We start from the raw sequence: 20,614 nt of genomic DNA on the forward strand, positions 1-20,614 counted from the left end.
ACATCTACAGTGGAGCATCCATAGGAATACTACTTGAAGAAGCTAACCAGTATTCACTCATGGACGTCCTTATTTTTACTATATGGCTACATTAAACATTTAAGCTGACCCACGAAGACGTCTATATGACTGAATAGCTTTTTGAAGCTCGTAGTTAAATACTAATGTCTGAGAACTCTGGGAACAAAGGCCTGATGCACTTGTCTCAGCAGTCCGTCAAAAAACAATCCACACTGCATTCTGTGGAGAAGCAGAATCTCAGTTTTTCCTACAATGAAAACTCACATCCCAATTTTTCTATTCAATACCTTATCCTAAGACTTACCCAGAAAAGCCAAACTCTTTGATTGCATTCGAGAGCCAGTTCAGGGTTTCCGACTGGTTTTTAGGATTCTTTTGAGAGAAAGCCATGGACATAACCTGGAATAGAAAGGAAAATTCAAATCTTTATGGTCACTGATAGATCAGATGGACCACCCTCTAACAGAAGAGTGCTGGCACCTGCTAAGACGTTGCAGTGCTGTTAAACTGAGATAGATAAGGATATATGCACAACAGATAATTAATGCTCTACTGTAAGGAGAGAGTGGTTGCAATAAGGTATATATCTGAAGAAGAGAAAGTTATGAGCCACACTAGGCAGCCAGAGGTAATCTCTGTTCATTCCCCACTGACCTGTTCAGCAGTCCATGGCAACAGACACGCTTCCGCTATTGCTGTCATTGCTTCTTTTGCGTTACTCCCACATTTCACATCACCAATCTTGTCCACGAGACCATCCAGCACAATCTGGGCTGATGTTTTGGAAAAGTTCCCCTTCTGAGCAATCAGGGCAACTATATGAAGCTTCATTTGCATTACCTGGGAGGGACAAACAGCATAGCCATATTAGGAAAGTAAATAGACTTGTGTGCTGCTATATGTTCTAGCCTGGACCACAATGCAGCTCAGATTAGCCTGAAGTCCTGTCAAACAGAATCTCCGAAGACCCCAGTAGAAACAGAATAAAAGAGTAGGTTTACAGCTAGTACGGAAGTTACTAATAACTAGCAGGACACAAGCAACTAGAGCAGTGGTTCCCAAACTTTAACAACCTGTGAACCCTTTTCACTGAAACATCAAGTCTCGTTAACTCCCTCCTAAAAAATTAATATTTCCAAGGGTTTTCTTCTTTACTTGAATATAAAGTTATAAAATCAGTGATCTTGGAGATAAAATTTTTTTTATGACAAGCTTATTATACATTATTTATCACTACAGTATTTTTATTACATTATGAAAATGGCAACACTCTTCCAAGATCTCACTTTCGTAGCTTGTATCATTTTGAATAAGCCTCTTATAAGACAAGGCTCCTATGTTTCATCAAGGAGTATCAAATGTGAAACAGCATGAAGGCATTTAAGAAGCCAACTCAAAAAGAGTTCCTCCTACACAAGCTTTCAGGTCTTGAGCAGTTCAGGCAAACAAACGCATGTTACAACAACGCTTAAACTTGTTCTTCATAGTAATTTTAAAATACTAGCTGTCTACTTAAATTAAAAAAAAAAAAAAGGCAAAAAAATATTCACCTCTCTTTCCAATTCTTATAAGGAGTCTTGAAGTTTAAATCTCCTCAGCATGACAGATATGCTTGCTTTGATTTGCTTAGCTCTTGGAAGTCCAGGGGCTCTGGGCTGCTGGCCCCAAGTTGTCCCAGTCACTAGGGACAGCTCTGCCACCATTAGGAAATTCTCTCTCGAGAACCCCCGTAACATTTCATGAACCCCCAGGGGTTCCACATTAGGTGACTCTAAAGCAGTATCCCTGGAAGTGGGTAGGAGTTCATGGTCGTGTAGACTGCAACACAACTCTGCTGAACCCAGTGTCACCTCTGGCCTGCTGAGTGATGGCATAATGAGCGGAAAACGTGAACACACTGCAGCTTTACAGATGTCCTGGACAGGGATGTATGCCAGGAAGTCGGCTGAAGATGCCTGTACTCTTGTCGAGTGGGCTCGGACAACCAGTGGCGGCGGAATCCCCGCCAGGTCCTAACAGGTCCTTATGCACGAGGTAATCCAATTGAAAATTCTCTGCGAGGACACTGGGTGACCCTACATCCTATCTGCTGTAGTGATGAAAAGTTGAGTTGATTTTCAGAAAGACTTGGTACGTTCCAAGTAGAAAGCCAAAGCCCTCCAGATGTCCAGGGAATGAAGATGCCTCTCCTCACTGGTCTTGTGCAGTTTCGGACAGAACACCGGGAGGAAGATGTCCTGATTGATATGGAAGGTGGAGACCACCTTAAGCAGGAAGGCCAGGTGAGGCTGTAACTGAACCTTATCTTTGTAGAAGACCTTGTACAGAGGTTCTGAAGTCAAGGCTTAAAATTTCAGAGATCCCGTCTTGCAGACATCACCACCACCAGAAACACAACCTTCCATGACTGGTGAGCAAGGGAGCAGGAACTCAGCGGATCAAAGGGTGGGCTGTGAGCCCAGGGAGGACCAAGTTAAGACCTTGCTGCGGGACAGGAGTCTGTACCTGCGGGAAGAGTCTCTCGAGCCCTCTCAAGAATCTGACAGTTATGCCATCAGAAAACACCATTTGTCCTTGGATTGGTGAGTGAAAAGTGGAGATGGCCGCTAGATACACTCTAATGGAAGAGTGTGCCAGCCCCTGGTTCCTCAAATGAGCAAGTAGTCCAGGACAGCCTGCATGGAAGAACATGAGGGAGAGATGCCATACTCTGACACCCAGCGGGAAAACCTCATCCACTTGGCAAGGTAAGTCAGTCTGGTTGAGGGGTTCCTACTCCCTAGGAGGACCTGTTGGATTCCTTCCAAACAGGTCTGTTCCTCCAGGTTCAGCCATGCAGCATCCACACAGAGATGGAGGGACTCGAGGCTGGGGTGTAGGAGTTGGACATGGTCCTGTGGCAGCAGGTCTGGGCGGTTGGGCAGGGGCCAGGGAGTCGGTGCTGACAAGCTCACGAGCATTCCGAACCACTGTTGGCAAGGTCACGCCAGGGCGATCACAACAACCTGTGCTTTGTATCTCAATCTTTGCCAGGACACTGCCACTGAGTGGAATCGGAGGGAACGTGTACATCAGGCTCCCTGACCATGACAGGAAAGCATTGGAGAGGGAGCCCTTGCTCGGACCTTGCCAAGAGCAAAACCAGGGGCATTTCTTGTTCAGTCTGGTAGCGAACAGGCCACTTGGGGAGTTTCCCAACTTTGGAAGATCATGCAGGCTGGATGGAGCGACCACTCATGATGAGAGGAGAAGTCCCTGCTGAGTTGGTCCACCAGCATATTCTTGACACCAGGAAGGTGACAAGCTTCCAGATGTATTTCGTGGCTGATGCAGAAGTCCCATAGATAGAGTGACTCTCGACAAAGTCTATGAGTGCGCTCCCCCTTGCTGTTGATGTGGAACATAGCGGCTGTGTTGTCCGTCAGAACTGCTTGGAGCTCTTTGATGTTTATGTGCAACTTCGCCTTCTCTGGGGACCACATGCCCTGAGCATGGAGGTCGCAGAGATCCACAAGCCAGTCGAGGTCTGAGGCATCCAACACCAACTCTATGGAGTGAACATACCCCTCTCCAGGACTGTCTTGCGGTTGGTCCACCACCACAGCAAGGTAAAGATTGCCTGGGGAATGGTAACGATCTTTTCCAGAGGGTCTCTGGACTGGGAATAGACTGTCCTTAGCCATTGTTACAGAGGCATATCTGGAGCCTGGTATAGCAGACCACATAAGTGCATGCTGCCATGTGACCCAGGAAGCACAGCCAGGGTCGGTCTGCAGTCAGAGGGAAGGAACATGGAGACTTCCGTGATGAAGTCTGGCAACATCTGACCCTTTCCAGCAGCAGAAACGCCCTGGTGCAGGTCAAATCGAGGACCGCTCCGATGAACTCCATCCTCAGCACCAACATCGACTTTTTGTCATATCCCAGCAGGCCCAGAGAGCAACACGTGGCCTGAAGCACCCTGATATCCCTTTGGACTTGAGACCTAGAGCTGTCCTTGACGAACCAGTTGTCAAGGTACAGATAGCTCCGAATACCCCAGTGCCTGAAATAAGCCACTACCACAAACATGCACTTGGCAAACACTTTCTGTGCTGTCACCAGGCTGAACGGGAAGACTGTAAACCGGTAGTGGTGGGGGCCTTGACTGTAAATTGGAGGAAGGGTCTGTGTCCTTGAAAGATCACTATGTGAAAGTATGAGTCCAAGTCTAGGGAAGCATACCAGTCTCCCGGATCCAGGGAGGGGACAACAGAAGCCAGGAAAACCATGCAGAACTTTAATTTCTTTAAATACTTGTTGAGGTCTCGCAGGTCCAGGATGGGCCATAGACCGCACTTGGCCTTTGGGATTAAAAGTACCGGGAACAGAACTCCTTGTTGATGTACTCATGAGGAACTTCTTCCATTGCACCCAGCTGTAGTAACTCCATTACCTCCTGCATGAGGAGACTCATGAGAGGGGTCCCTGAAGAGGGACAGGGAAGGGGTGGTAGAAAGGAACTATAGGATATAACCCAGTTCCCCTGTACTGAGGATCAGAGGTTATAGCGATAAAGGTAGGCAGGAAGAGGGAAAGGCAGTTGGAGAACACAGGGAAGGATGGATCCAGTAAATAATCTGGTAGGTAGCCCTCAGGCGCACCCTCAAAATGACTGTTTGGCCCCCTGCTTTAAAGGTCAAGCCCAATTGGGCAGAGGGTAGAGGTGGGTGGCTCAAGTGGCACTTGTAGCCCTTGGCTCATTTATGGGGGCTGGTCCTGCCAAGGCTGACTCCTCAGGCCCTGTGATTGCTGCAGTTTGAACAGCTTACGTGCCAGGGCTGGGGTGTAGAAACCCAAGGTTTTTAGGGTGGTGCAGGAGTCCTTGAGGTCATGCAATTTACTGTCTGTTCCGCTAATAGGGCCTGGCCATCAAAGGGCAAGTTCTGCATTGACTGCTGGGCCCCAGTGGGCATCCAGAGGAGCAGCAAAGAGGCTCACCACATGGAGATAGCGGAAGCCATGGCATGGGCAGCAGCATCCACAGCGTCTGATGCTGCCTGGAGGGCCACCCTGGCCACAGTCATGTCCTCATTGAGGATCACTCAGAATTCCTTCCTGGAAGCCTTAGGGAGCGACCCTTCAAACTTGGCAATGGCTTGCCACATATTGAAATCAAATCAGCCAAGGAGAGCTTGGTGGTTGGCCACTCTCAGCTGAAGGCTGGAAGACGAATAAACCTTTCATTCAAAAAGATCCAGCCTCCTTGAGTCTTTATTTTTGGGGGTGGCCCCAGGTTGTCCCTGCCTCTCCTTGTGGTTAACCACCTCAACCACAAGAGAATTGGGCTGGGTGGGAGTACAAGTACTCATGCCCTTTGGCTGTCAAAGTACTTGCATTCAGCTCTTTTAGAGAGATAGGGGTCAGGGAGGAGGGGGGTCTGCCACAGGGCATTAGTGATCTTAGAAACCCCTTCATGAAGAGGTAGAGCCACCCTGGCAGGAGCTGAGGACATCAAACAGAGTCCAAGGGCTCTTCCAAATCCTCTGCCTGAAGCCCTAGGTTAGAAGCAATCCTCTTTAGAAGTTCCTGATGTGCCTTGATATCATCCTGAGGAACTGGGCAAGGGGGGTCCCATGATGTCCTCGTCGTCACCAGACAATGCTGATGCTAGTTCCACGGGAACCCCCATGTCCACTGGTGGCACAGCAACTTGCTCCCCGGGTCCTCCTGGATCTGCAGGGTCTTACCCCCTGAAGTCTCCAGCACCAGAGGGGGCAGGATACTGAGGCCGCTGGCCTCTCAGAGGCTCCTGACACAGAGTGAGCAGCCTGGAAAGGTTGGGTGAACCCCTAAGGGTTCCACAGATACCACAGTACCAGACACTACGTTTGGGGAAATGGGACAGGTTTTGGTGCTGATAATATAGTTGGCACCATCGGTACCGGGGCTCGTCCCACAGTCAGGGAACCTCGTTCCCAGCTAGAGGTACCAGCAGAGCAGTCGGTCCCAGGTGACCAGGATTGGGCTGAGCGGTGGCTCTTGTCCGACTGGTGCCAGTCGCTGCATCCTGAAGCCGACCTGTCCAAGCAAGACTGTCTTGGTAGGGCTCTTGGGCACTAACATTCAGAGGATCTGCATCGACTACCCGACTGGGATGTCGAATGAGACCGAGAGCTACTACAAGCCAGTTGCTGGATCATCCCGAGCAGGGTGACCTTCCCTTTTGGAGACAGGTGATGATGGCCTAGCGATCTCTGGTACCCGATCAGTCCTGGGATTGGCTCTGGGCCCAGGAAGATGGTCAGAGCTGGTCCTGGAGCACTTGCAAAGTGGTATGTGCCTTAGAGGATCTGTGCCAATCTACTAGCGAGGTACGCCTTGAGTCCCTCAATCGGTGCCCCCAGTGCGGGGACCGAAGCAGGCTCCGCTGAGCCTGCCTATCCCATCCTGAGGCAGGACAGCTGCAAGTGGGTGAACACTGGAGGGATGTCTCCTTCAATAGGGAATGCTGAGGCAGGGACACATGCATAGATCCCAACACAGATTTTCCCCAAGACTGGGGTACCGCAGGAGCTGGTGAAGGGCAGCACCAGGAGCATCAGGATCTCTTGAGCTGCGTGAAGGGCTTCGGGCACCGACGTCACCTGAAGCTGGCCAGGGCCTGCACTGCTATCCGGAGTCACAGTCAAGGCATGGGATGGGCTGCACCACTCGACTTGAGCTGGGGCCCAACTTCTCAAGGGAGACGTTGAGCTGCCTGACACTGGTCTTGGATCACCCTCACCCTCTCCTTTCTCTTGTACGACATAGGAGATCTTCTCCTCAGTCTTTTTCGGCTTCTTGACTGGAGTTGTGGAGAGAGACCGGTGCTGGCTTGTGGACAGCGCCGGGGGAGCCCTGCGTACAGAGGCCATAGTGCTTGGTGCAGAGTTGGACCACTGCGCCAGCGCCGGAGTGAGTGCCAACTCCATTAGGAGCATTCTTAGACAGATATTGAGCTCCTTCTTCGTCCAAGGTTTGAAGGACTTGCAGATATGGCACTTGTCACTTAAATACCCCTCACTTAGCTGATGTGTGGATTGCTGACAGGCATAGGCTGTTTGTAGCCATCGCAAGGCTTAAAGCCTGCGGACTGGGGCATGCCTCGACCGTGTTTCATTCAGGACTAGCAGAGTTTGAGAACTACTACTAAGGGTAACTAGGAAAACTACTATGCATAACTATTTTACAGAATTTCAAAGATCACAAGAACAGAGAAGGAATCAATGCTAGCCGAAGCAACAGACGTTCCAGCACTGTCACCGGCAGCAAGAAGGAACTGAGGGTGCGGGGTGCTGGCGGCACCCCTTATACTGTGCCATGTGGATGCCACTCCAGAGGGCACCAGAGCCAGTCCCCCACAAATACTGCTGAGAGAAAAACTTCTGGCACTGGTGCCTGTGGCGAGCATACACACCTAATATGAAATGGACATGAACAAGCACTCGAAGAACTCAATTTTCTTCTCTTGCTGACAAAGCCACAAAAATACAGCTGTTCAAATTTTACCCAAGAATGGATGGACAAAAGGACTTCTAGAACTACTATTAAAACTGAGGTGGTTCTATCACTGCTTACACCAAAAACTCTTGTGCCTTCAACCACTGTTTTATCTGATATAGGAGTATTATGCTAGCGCTATGTTAAGATCCTCAGAACATTTTAACAGAATTTATTTTCAGTTGATTTCAATTTATATTGGGTATCAAAAATATTTTCTACAAAAGCCCAACTTCAGGCCTAAATGAAGCTAACAGTATTTCTTTAAAGGTGGCCTCTAAATATGAATTCCTTTAGATTGTTCCTCTACTACAAAGGCATGAAGAAAAACAAGTTACTTGGAAAGAAGTGCCCCATTAAGAATCCTAAAGCAGAAACTGACATGCTCAGAGTATTTATTGACTAAGTAACGAAGTAACCAGCCACCAGCAGTTGCATTTTTATAGCCTAAGATCTGCATTTCTTTTAGCAGGTAAGAGGGTGTACAATGGAGTAACAGACTTCTGTTGTAGCAAGAGACTGCAATCAATTATCTATAGGAAAAGATAGTGGTCTACCTGAAAGTTGGTTTCCTTCCACCCAGGTTTCTTGGCCAGCATCCTCACCAGAGCTTGGCAGGGCATTTCACTTCTCTCTATCAGTTCTACGGCCTAAAGGGTCAAAATCAAATTAACCATTAGGTCCAAAACATGCAAAATAAAATCCAAGGAAACTATTGGGAGTGAGATTTGCGATTTAGGTTTCTTTGCAAGATAAATAGGACTAGTCTGGATTTCATTTTACACCAAGGGGGGGCCTATGAGCTGTTATGTCCTTTAGACAAAAGGCCTTTTTAATGCATTTGTATTTATTTCCTTTGTTTTATTTAACGTGCGCCCATACAAAACTCCAAACACACGAGCAGCCATGCCCAACAATTTTTTTTAAATGGCAATATTGTCTTGGACAAATAGCACAGCATCCTCTAAAAAAAAATCCAGTAACTATTGAGAGGTGCATCACATACCCAGTATCGTTTCAACTTAAAACAGAGGTTGCACCAGCCAACTCCTCATAAAAATGGAGTCTAGACATCTTGGACTTAAGTCTACTTTGTAGCTTTTAAAGCTACTCTTTAATCCATTCCAAGAGGGGAAGTTGCGTCCCAGTGAAAACTTGAAGCTTAATGATTGCTAGAGGCTAGATGCTGCTCCAGACCCCATCAGACTATGAAGTGCAGCCCTTTGTGGTAAAAGGGATAGGCCACTACACTTAAGCCTGTTTATATGCCAAATACTGAAGCTTAATAGCAGTTGCAATAGGATATGAAATATATGCAGATGTGCAGTAGGTGCCTTTTAAAGTAAGACTCAGTCCAAAAGCATCACATGGTAAGGATGCTTTAAGGGAAGAAAGCCAGCTCCACACTAAATAGACCAGTGTCTGTAACTCATAATGCTTAGCTTGTGTGTTTCCAGGGCAGACAATGGAGATCCCTCATATTCCCAGCTGTAAAGGCTGATGTAATAGGATGCAATCAGCTGGCATTTGAAACTAGAAGCATCTACAGCCAGCATTTGTATTTTAATTGTTGGCTAGTGTGGAGCCAGCAGGGATTTTGGTAGACTGTGGCAGACATTTGCAGTAGTCAGAGTAACAGGTTGAGACTAAATGGCAGCAGAAAGTCATTAATTCCAGTTTTTCATGCTTCCTTTGAAAAAAAAAAAAGTCATCCTCTTACTATCCGTTGCACAATACTTACCTTCTGAAACTCCTCCATGCAGGCAAGTCTCTCCTTCCAGTTACCACTATCTAACTGCTGTATGCAAGAGGCTGGGAGGACAGCTGAAGCTCTCTCTTCACACACTTCTATCTACAGACAGAATACAACAAGGTTAATACCTTACCGTATGCTCTCTTTAATAATCAGATTACTGACCGGTATACAAGTACAGGAGGGCATAGAGATTGCATGTGCCTTGAAGCATAGTTATGTAGGAGGACCAATTAGTAGATCCACACAAGAGATCGAGAGGAGGAACAGTATTTCTACTAGTTGAGATGACTGCTGCAGATTACAGTTTATAGGCCTTGTGAAAGTGGTATTCAGGAGGAGGCATTTAAATTATGAGAAAGGATACCCATGCATTGTGATAGAGGAGATCAATCTAAGCATAGCAATCAGCAAAAGTTAATCAGACATACTGGGAGAAGAGCAAAGTGTAATCTTGTGCTGTCTTCTCTTAGTTTTAGGGTTAAGCAAATTTTAGTGTAGCTTTGCAAATATTATGAATATTTAGTCAGGGAGACAAAGTCAATCATCAGGAGGACTGATAAAGAGGGTGGGGGAGGGGGAGAGTAGAGAAGACATTTTACATGTCCATTCTAGGAGAGGGGATGAATAGCGTTTAGCAAGTTTATTTCAGTGCATTATCCATAAGGAGGGAGCTTATCTCATTCATTCATTCCCACTAGGTTCTTCTCATCTGCATCTCCCTCAAGGGCTGCATATCTGACAGACTGTCAGATATTCAATTTTTACACCAGTAGCATCAAATAACTAGGAAAATTCTCATTTTTAGGACTCTCCATACAAATCTAGAGCATGAAGGCTACACCAAGGAGTTCAAACACAATGACTTTCTTTTTATTGCTGCTCAGCACACAGACAGCTTCCTTGTGGGTTTCTAACTTTTTCTGCTCCTTCATCAGAACATAGCTACTGATACAAACTATATGTCTCAGTATGGAACACTTCAGATTCAATTGCAAAACTCAAACTCTTTCTGAATAGCCCAGAAGCAGACTAGGTTTTCAATAGGTAGGCCTGAGCAAATCACTGAACTATCTAGGGTATTTCAGTCCAGGTTTCAGAGTCAAACTCCAGGATACTCTTGGGTTTTTAAGGCTTTTACCTCCAGACAATACAATTTAGTTACACACCTGGTAATTCCACAGAAATTACATCTCAGCCTCCCCACTCCTCCCAACAGCTCAGTTCAGCTGAGAGGCAAAAGGACTCATACTTATGCCACAGTCAAGTTCATAAAAGTCCCCACAGATATTTGAATAATGGATTGTACAGAAAACAACCTGATTGTGTGTTTATTAGAGGCTCCACAAGTCAAGATTAACAGTTATGTACAGTTCTTCACACACTGTTCCAGTTTAAACCCATTGCTTTCCCCTGCTTCAGGTGTTTCAATCCCAACTTCAGGGCCATTAATTCTACAAAATCAAGAGAATAGCCCAACTAGCACTGCTTACATGATACTGCATTGCACTTCGCATTACAGAATACAATACAGTACCTACCGAGAGTTCAGGTTCAAATATCTCTTTGATCTCAGATCCTTTCTTGCCTTTGGTTCCAGCACCTCCTGCACCAGCAGCTGCAGCTGGCTTGCCTTTCTTGGGAGGGCCCCCGGACTAAGGAGGAAACAAGAGTTAGCAAGGGATCAAGCTCTTAATTCACCAGAGTTCAAAATCAATACTTAAAATCAAAGGGTCTTGCTTTCCAACATTCCATGCTCCACTTCCAAGGATACATTAAGGCAGGGGTACTCTATTTTTTGTCAAGGTCCAATTTCTTGGTTAAGGCCCAGACTCTGGAGAAACATTTTTTCACACTGCAAGAACCATGATAGTACCATGTAAACAAAAAGACTTTGTGGTCCGTTAAGTGTCTGGCCATCTGGATTTGGCTCAAAGAGTCTGCCTACTGATTACCCCTGCATTAAGGAGACTTACGTCTTCAGTAACAATGTAGTTCGACAAACAAGTTGTTTCTTTTAACAGTAGCAGTGTGCAATGGGCAGGATGATAACGAACAGACTCGCTCAGACGTTATATTTCCAGGACAGTAAACTTCAGGAGTTGGGTCAAATAATAGTGAGAAGTTAAAGGCAGTGGAAATAGAAGAAGGATTAATGTTCATTTGAAAAGGGTGCGAGAAAAATAAGTTAATCAAATCAATTTCCTTTGAGGTTGCAGTTAGGCATAAAGTGTGACTGGCAGTCTGGAAAAATAAAATTAGTTTTTCACTACAGTACGGAACAGGTGTTTTGAGACCCCTCATCAATTTAAATATTCACTTCTGCATTCTTCAACAACTGTTTGACCAAGCAAAGGGGACTGAAGGGTGCTAAAACAATGTATTGCTTGAAGCTTCTAAAAATTTAATCATCACAGGTTTTGTTTTTTTCATCCGGACTGGTAGTTTACACACTTGATAATCAGGAAGATAACACTCCAGAGCATGTTTATTGCAAGAGCAACATATTGTCATTGAGTGTGTTCTCTCTTCAGCGATGCATTGGTATTACATTGGCACACCCAGCTGCATTACTGCTTACAGAACCCTTTGGAAGTATTCATTGGGCTGTCCGCAGTATCACATCATCAGGACTTGGCATTAAAACACAAGCAAGAAATCATTTAGTGGACATATAATGGTGGAATTCTCAATTCCACACCAGATTGCTTTCTGAAAGAGTACAGGATGCATTCTTTTAAAGCCTGTTACTGCATATCACCTACTCCTGAACAAGAGGTAGAACAGGAACAGAAGAAAAGATTTGTTTTGATAAACTTGTACATTAGATTTGCAGAGGGCTGCAACTGGAGGAAATTTAAATAGGCCAACTTTGGGGTTTCAAGCAGTAAACTATCTCAGGCCATTATGTGCGAGGCAGACTGTCTATATTCCACTTACCTTGGCAGCAGGAGCCTTTTTCAAAGGTCCTGATTTGGCTGAAGTGTCTTTTGTATCCTTGTCCCCAGCAGCCCCTGAAAGAACTGGGGTCTTTCCAGCAGCAGGTCTGCATTCCTTTTTATCAGCTGCTCCACCTGTGTTCTTACCATAAGCCAGCTCCACCTTTTCAGCACACTCTTTAATCTAAGGAACAATGTTAAGAGACCAAAGCCATTTAAGTACAGCTGCAGCATCTAACCAGTCAAAGCCACCAGTCCAGAGCCAGCTCCGAGACACTACAGCTCCAGGAGCTACATGAAAATCATACAACTTGTTTTACTGCCAAAAAGCTAATGCTATTTAAGCAGCACTTAGCAACGTTAACAGGACAAAGGCATCAATTTGAACTTCTAGTCCCCACAGTACAGTCTCAACGTGTGCATACAACTCCCATTAATGTAACTGGAAGATGTGTATATAGAAAGGAAGACCTTATAAAAGAGGTTAAAAGCAAAGTCAGTCTTTAGAGCAGGTATCACTGAATGACTGACTACATAGTTTAAAAGCTTATTTAACAAGCCTGTCAGCATCTGTACATAGGTGAATACCTCACTCTGAAGGGACAAGTCCATACATAGTGTTATGCAGGATTTGAAGCTTAACTAGGGTCACAAACCAGATGGCAGAGTTCCAAACTCCAGCTGGCAGAATGGAGATAAGATAGAAATCTATTACAGACACCACAACCTCCAAACCAACAACAGAGGCCTTGTATCTAAATCAGGATTTAAGGAGCGATGTTAGCTAATGTACACTAACAAGTTTAGACATCAGTGCCTTTAATGATCCTAAACTGACCAAGTTACAGCTGGCAGGTTGGGGGGCATGGGAAATGAACATCACACCTTTAAATACTAGTCCACATTAAGCCTCAGATAATACACCTTAGAGAGAGATTATTCCCTACATGGGTTTTAGGAAATTTGTTACCCACAACACACTAGGACACTGCAGAGGTATGAAAGCACTTCACTAGCCACTATATATACAGCATTCTGTCCAAATCCATAAGCTCACCCGATCTAGTTTGAGTTTGTCCACATCTGCTAGGAAAGGGTTCACAGCTTTCTCTCCAGCCACCTTCAGAGCTGTGCCTAGTGCTTCAAATGCAGCATCTCTAACTTCAGGAGCAGAGTCATTGATATGCTGTTGAGAGGATTCATTTGTAAAGAACAAGGTGAGTACTAAGTACTGTTATAAATTATAATAGCAATAACCTATTTTTACTGGAAATACTTGTGGTGAAGAGTGGATTGTATGAAGGGAGGAGGCATTAGTGTAGTCCACTGGTGACTAGTTATCTTAAAGCTATTGCTCCCTCAATATCATTTTATGACAGAGTGGCAGAAGTTTAGTTCAGGGGAAAAAAGCTTATACAATGTCACAAGCAGGCCTAGTCTCTCCTAAGTCAGTGATTTCCACTCTTTGTCCTAAAACTCCACCTGCACCATAGGGAAGAGTCTTTTCCATTCAGGAAACTAAACAGGATCAAATAACGTTATTCCACTGGAAAAAAGAAAACTAGTCTCCATTGCTGCAGGTTAGTTGTCACCCAACCCTCCCATTTGTCCTACTTGCTGCACTAGAATACGCAAAGCTTCACTACATGGTACATCCTATCAGCAAGGCTTCTCACCTCATCCAATCCAATGCGTCCATCACAACACACTGCTTCCTACAGAAGTATGAATCCATCCTGTTTTACCTTAAGAAGAGCAGCACAGAAGGGTTTTAGCAGGCTCTTTGGCAGGGTAGAAGGTGTACAGTGACGAAAACTTCTTGCAATGAATAGGGATGTCTGCTGCTTGATTGTTGGGTTTTTGTTATCCATCACAGCCAAAATATCCTCACTTATGTTCTGCAATGTAGTCTAAAAGGTTGAACATGTGAGGTGGTTAGCTTCAGAAGAGGGATAGGAGAAGAGAGTCTTCTCAAACAATCAGCATGATCAATTCTCAGTAGCACAGTATTGACAGAGTTTAACACTTGTCCTTACCGTAAGGAAGATTGCATCTATGGCTTCCTGCAGGGCCTGCACGACCTGCGGCTTCTTTTCTTTGAACTTCTCCAGGATAGTCGGGACAACCTGTTTTTAAAAAGGACACACAATACTTCAATTGCCTAACTACAGAAAAAACAAAACTCCTCCCCAACGTGACACTTCTCACCCTCATGAGTCATGAGTGTATTCACATTAGTGAAGGATTCCTCAACTCACCTCCCACACCCCTGCCACAGGGACATAGCAGTGGTAAGGAACCAGCTCCTGCTGGCCCTATATGGCACCATTATCACCACCAGAAACAGCAGGGCACTGGACTTCACTCATTTATGACAATTTTAAAAAATGTCTGGTTTCTAAATGTCAGGGACACTGATACACTTCTCCTAACACCTTCCTCCAACAAAAGAGCCGCCATGAGGAAGAAGGCTGCCTAAGGGCTCTGCCCTCTGAGGAAGGAGCCCTGAGCCCTAGTCCTGCTCTTCCAGCTTCTGCTGCCACTTGTTGGCCAGAAAGCCACTTTACAGTTGCAATTCAGCCTATAAATAAGTACTTATCACCCCTCTTCTCTCCACCTCATCTCTTCCCCTAAGCAGTTAAGAGCGTTAGGGAAATCATGATACCAGAAAGTTTGTGTCGAGGAAATGAATGTCTGATGCCATTAATGCCTCCCATTTTTGCTGGGCTGATCACTACATATTGTCATTATTTCCATTGTTATGCCACCATGATTACAGCATACCTACACCTACTTCAGGAACATACTGCTCCAGCACCACACATTCCCTGAATTCAACCAGGTTACAGTTGCTAAAAGGTATCCAACAGATCTGTTTTTCCTATGGCATTTTTCTACCCATAAAACTTATTCCTCCACTCTGATCATTCTATGGCCCATTCCACCTATCAGTCCAAAAGGGGAGAAACTATACAAAGAATCAGCACAGCAGACGTAAGAAACTAGACTCCAGACATTTAATACCTACACGCTGCATGGGACTATTACCTCAGCATGCGCTGGAAGCAGCCAGCACAAAGCAAAACAAAGTTAGGAGATTTCAATGTGCCTATTAAAAGACTGTGGATGCAAAAGTTGAGAAACTCAGCTCTTCACTCACCTTCCTAGGGATCTCACAGGTCATCTACAGGCCAACACACGGACCCTGAACCTCATCTTCAGCCTCATCAGTATCAAGATCATCACTAACCAGCTACTGTCTTGAACAGACCCCCACATCATTAAGATAACAGTCAGGGATCTTTCAGCTTCCAGGTAACAAGACTTATGATCCCAATTTGACCACAAAGACTCATTGATTCCAACAAATTCCAAGGTATATGAAAGGACAGCTGCACTCAAGACAAGGAATTGAAGATCTGGAAAAATCTGCATATTAGCTTGGAACATCAACACACTGGTATCCTAAAAACCCCTTCCCCCATCACCCATACTGACCCATTTAGTTTTCTGAAACTCAGCATCAAATGGATAGAAAAGATCGAAACTCAAGCACCAGCAACAAACAATGATTGATACAAACAGGATAAAAACAAACTAATTCCTCCAAGCCTCTTTTGGCCTGTAATACAGCTGCCCGATAACGTTCCTATCAGCCTCCCCTAAAGCTACTAAAGACCACCCAAAGGATATACACAAGGCAATAAACTACTTCAATCTTAAGTGCCGATGGTGTTCAGTTCTGATGCTGGTTAAATGTTGTGAAGAACTGTCATCCTATTTGGCTGAAAAGATTATGTACATTCAGGAAGAACTTCCCAAAATATCTGGATTTGCCTCACTTATACCTACCAATCTACAGCCCTGCTTGCATTCCTGGAGTTCAATACATTAACTCGGCAAGAAGTGCTGGACAACCTAAAGAGAGTCTTGACCCATGCCCTTCCTGGCCTGTGAAAAAGACATGAGCAATTGATACCACTCCTGGCCAACATGTAATTCAGAGAAGGAATCTTCCCCTCCTTTTTCAAACAAGCAATAGTCTGGCCAGCACTGAAGAAACTCTCTTATGAGTCGATTTTAGCCGAACTACTAGCCAGCATCAAGCCCCTCATTACTCAGCAAGCTCCTAGACAAGCTAGTCTAAGACTGAGTTCAAGTTCAACTAATTGAAGTCAATATTCTAAATTCTAATATTCTATCCAGCAGTCTGGATTCAGGACAAGACACGAAACTGAAACCACTTCAGAAGCACTGACGGATGATCTACTGTCACTGGCTAGAGGACAGATATCCATTTTCTGGACCTCAGCAGCATTTGATATTGTTGGTCTGTCAAGGTTTTTTCCCCTACTTTGAACTTTAAAGTATAAATGTGGGGGACCTGCATAGACCCTTCTAAGCTTAATTCCTAGCTTAGATCTGGTAACGCTGTCACCAGCCAGAATATAGTGTCTGGCACACTTTGTTCCCCCAAAACCTTCCCTGGGGAACCCAAGACCCAAACCCCTTGGGTCTTAAAACAAGGAGAAATAAACCATCCCCTTCCTTTCCCCCCCTCAGACACCTTGAGAGGCTTACACAGATCCAAACTCCTTGGATCTTAAAACAAAGAGGAATTAACCCTCTCCTCTCCTTTCACCCCACCAATCCCTGGTGAGTTCAGACTCAATCCCTTGGATTTTAAAACAAGGAAAAATCAATCAGGTTCTTAAAAAGAAAGAAAGAAAAAAGGTAAAAATTATCTCTGTAAAATCAGGATGGAAAATGCTTTACAGGGTACTCAGGTTCATATAGACTAGAGGGACTCCCCCTCCCCAGCCTTAGATTAAGTTACAGCAAACAGAGGTAAAAATCCTTCCAGCAAAAAGACACATTTACAAGTTAAGAAAACAAACATAAGACAAATCTGCCTTGCCTGGCTATTACTTACAATTTTGAAACATGAAAGACTGATTCAGAAAGATTGGGAAAGCCTGGGTGTATGTCTGGTCCCTCTTAGCCCCAAGAGCTAACAACGAACAAACACAAAAAGCACAAACAAAGACATCCCTCCACCAAGATTTGAAAGCATCTTGTCCCCCTACGGTCCTCTGGTCAAGTATCAGCCAGGGTCGCTGAGCTTCTTAACCCTTTACAGGTAAAAGAGACATTAACCCTTAACCATCTGTTTATGACATGGCCATAAAAAATTTTCCGCCTCACCTGAAAGAAGTGGCATGGTAATGCACTAAAATGCTTTGAGACATTCCTTGAGGGACACATTTGAAGAGTGGTGATGGGAAACTGCATTTCCACCACCAGACCACTCACTTGTGGAGTCCCAAAAAGATCAATTCTCTCTCCAATCCCATTCAGCATCGACATGCAACTACTAAGCGAAGTAGTCAGATGACAGACTCAAGCATCAGCAATATGCAGATGAAAGACTTACCTTCTAGTAACTGTTGTTCTTTGAGATATGTTGTTCACCTCCATTCCAATCAGGTGTGTGGGCACTGTGTGCAGTTGTTGGAAACTTTTCCCCTCAGAAGCTCCTGTCAGGCTGGCGCCCTGATGGCGCTCAATATACGACACTGCTGACCCGACACCCCTTCAGTTCTTTCTTGCCAGTTACCTCAGAGGGGAAGGAGAGTGGGTGTTGGAATGGATGTGAACACATCTTGAGGAACAAGAGTTACAAGAAGGGAAGTAACTGTCTTTTCTTCAAGTGATTGTTCACATTGATTCCAATCAGGTGACTCCCAAGCTCTCCTACGGGGATGTGGGGTTGGAGTTGAGGAATCACTGACTGGAGCACTGCTCTGCCGAAAGCTGTGTCGTCTCTAGCATGCTGGGTGCTGGCATAATGGGTGCCGGCATAATGGGTGCCAAACGTATGAACTGAGGACCAGGTTTCCGTTCTGCAGAGCTCCTGGATGGGCACGAGCGGGCACCTGGGCTAGGAAAGTGATGGCCGAGGCTTGAGTCCATAGTCTGCATCCAGGAAGAAAGGTGTTGTGAGGAGACTGGAAGCCCCTTCATCCAGTCTGCCACTGCTACAAAAGCTAGTTCAACTTCCTGAAAGGCTGTGCGCGCTCAATGTAGAATGCTAGTGCTCTTGGCACATCTAGTGAACAAAGCCTCTGCTCCTGTGCATCAGCATGTGGCTTGGGATAGAAAACCAGTAGAAAAATGTCCTGGCCAATGTTGAACTGGGATACCACCTTGGGCAGGAAGGCTGGGTGTAGCCTGAGCTGTACCATGTCCTTGTGGAAGACGTGTGTGTGTTGGGGGGGGGAGACGGGGAGGGAGAACGGTGGGGTTTGAAGGTTAATGCTTTCAACTCCAACACCCTCCTGGCCAATGTAATGGCAACTAGAAAGGCCACGTTCCATGAGAGATACAGAAGGGAACATGTAGCCAGTGGTTCAGATGGGGCTCCCATTAGTCTAGCTAGGACTAGGTTGAGATCTCAAGCCGGTACCGGTGGGCAGGACCATGGATATAGCCATTCTATGCCCTTAAGGAAACGGCCCACCATAAGGTTGGTGAATATGGAGCACCCCAACTCTCCTGGGTGGAATATTGAGATGGCAACAAGGTGTAACTTGGATGATCCAGCCAGGCCCTATTGCTTCAGATGCAGTATAATCCAGGATGAATGGTATATATATGCCTGAAGTGGGGGTACATGACTGCAATCACATCGGCATCAAAACCTTTTCCATTTGGCCAGATAAGAGGCCCTGGTAGAAGGTATTCTGCTATCAAGGAGCACCTCCCTCGCCAATTCCATGCACTGGAGCGCCATTGAGTTTAACCATGAAGCTTCCAAGCTATGAGATGGAGGGCCAGATGAAGCAGGTGGACGTGGTCCTATGTAATCAGACCAGGGAGGAGCAGCAGTGCAATCGGGTCATCCCCTGACAGCTCCAGAAGCGTGGTGTATCTATGTTGACGTGGCCATCCAGGAGCCAGCAGAATTACCTACACCTTGTCTCTGCGGATCTTGAGGAGAACCTTGTGATTGAGTGGTATCAGAGGAAAGGCATACAGTAAACGGTTCCCCCAGGGTATCATAAATGCATCAGAGATAGAGCCCAGTCTGACCTTTTTGAAGGAGCAAAACACTGGACACTTCCTGTTGCTCCTGGTAGCGAATAGGTCTACCCGGTGAAATCCCCACCACTGGAAGATGGAATGTATAACATCCATCTGGATGGACCACTCATGACTGCGGAATGACCAGCTGAGGTGGTCCACAAGCTTGTTCCGTGTTCCTGGGAGTTTAGTCCACTCCATTCACCTGGAGGCATCCTCAAAAAAATTGCATGGGTGGAGAGCCTCCTGACAGAGAGGGAAGGAGCAGGCTCCACCTTGCTTGTTTATGTAAAAAAAAAATATGAGTGTTGTCAGTCAACACCGCCACACACTGACCTTGCAATATGGTATGGAAGGTCTAGCAGGCTAGTCTCACTGCTCTGAGTTCCTTTACACTGATGTGGAGCAGTATCTCTGACTGCGACCACCTGCCCTGAGTATGTAGGTTTCCTAAGTGTGCCCCCCAACCCAGGTCTGATGCTTCCATTACTAAGGTGATGGATAGTTGAGGAGTGCTGAATGGGACTCTGTTGCAGATCATGCGAGGGTCCAACCACCAGCCGAGGGTATCTATGACTCGCGCCGGTACTATTACTACCATGTCTAACCTGTCTCAACCTGGATGATAAACTGAAGCGAGCCACACGTGGATGGCCTGAACCTCAGCCTGGCGTGCCTGATCACACAGGTGCATGCCGGCATGTGTCACAGGAGACTGAGGCATGTCCTCATGGTCATAGCAGAGTATTTTCTGAGAGTCTGAATGACGTGACAGTGTTTGGAATCTGGGCTCTGGCAGAATGGCTCTTGGCTGAACCGAGTCCAACACCACCTCCAATTAATTCTATTTGTTGGGTGGGTGACAACATTGACTTTTTCACACTCAGGAGACGACCTAGTCCCTGGAGCTGTCTCTGACAAAATGGACCTGGGACTCCACCTTCTCCCTAGAGCACTCCCGCAGCAGCCAGTTGTTGAGGTAGGGATACACCTGCACCTGCCTCTTGTGGAGAAAGGCTGGGACCGCAGACATGCACTTGGTGAACACCCAGGTGGCTGTTGACAACCCGAATGGGAGCACTGTGAACTGATAATGTATGAGGTTGACAATGAACCTCAGGAGATGTTTGTGAGCCAGCCAAATGATTATATGAAAGTATGTGTCTCATGTCAAGGGCAGCGTACCAGTCCCTCAGACCAACAGAAGGAATAATTGTGCTCAGGGAAACCATGCGAAACTTCAACTTCACTATGAACTGATTGAGTCCTTGCGGATCTGAGATGGGTCTCAGACCCC

The 20,614-nt window shown here is 45.9% G+C and overlaps 1 protein-coding gene across 1 annotated transcript in view; it reads right to left on the reverse strand.

Annotated features, from left to right (window-relative positions):
• CKAP5 (cytoskeleton associated protein 5) overlaps positions 1–20,614 on the reverse strand; it is a 105,034-nt gene that overhangs the window by 54,755 nt on the left and 29,665 nt on the right. Inside the window, exons 11-19 of the mRNA XM_050955211.1 lie at positions 14,271–14,360; positions 13,980–14,144; positions 13,292–13,420; positions 12,236–12,418; positions 10,837–10,950; positions 9,284–9,394; positions 8,100–8,192; positions 676–861; positions 326–420 (exon numbers count right to left, since the gene is read on the reverse strand). Of these exons, the coding sequence (XP_050811168.1) occupies positions 326–420; positions 676–861; positions 8,100–8,192; positions 9,284–9,394; positions 10,837–10,950; positions 12,236–12,418; positions 13,292–13,420; positions 13,980–14,144; positions 14,271–14,360 (1,166 nt within the window). The remainder of the gene's footprint in view (positions 1–325; positions 421–675; positions 862–8,099; positions 8,193–9,283; positions 9,395–10,836; positions 10,951–12,235; positions 12,419–13,291; positions 13,421–13,979; positions 14,145–14,270; positions 14,361–20,614) is intronic.

Source organism: Gopherus flavomarginatus, chromosome 5, assembly GCF_025201925.1.
Source record: "Gopherus flavomarginatus isolate rGopFla2 chromosome 5, rGopFla2.mat.asm, whole genome shotgun sequence".
In the NCBI taxonomy this organism is placed as follows: Eukaryota; Metazoa; Chordata; order Testudines; family Testudinidae; genus Gopherus; species Gopherus flavomarginatus.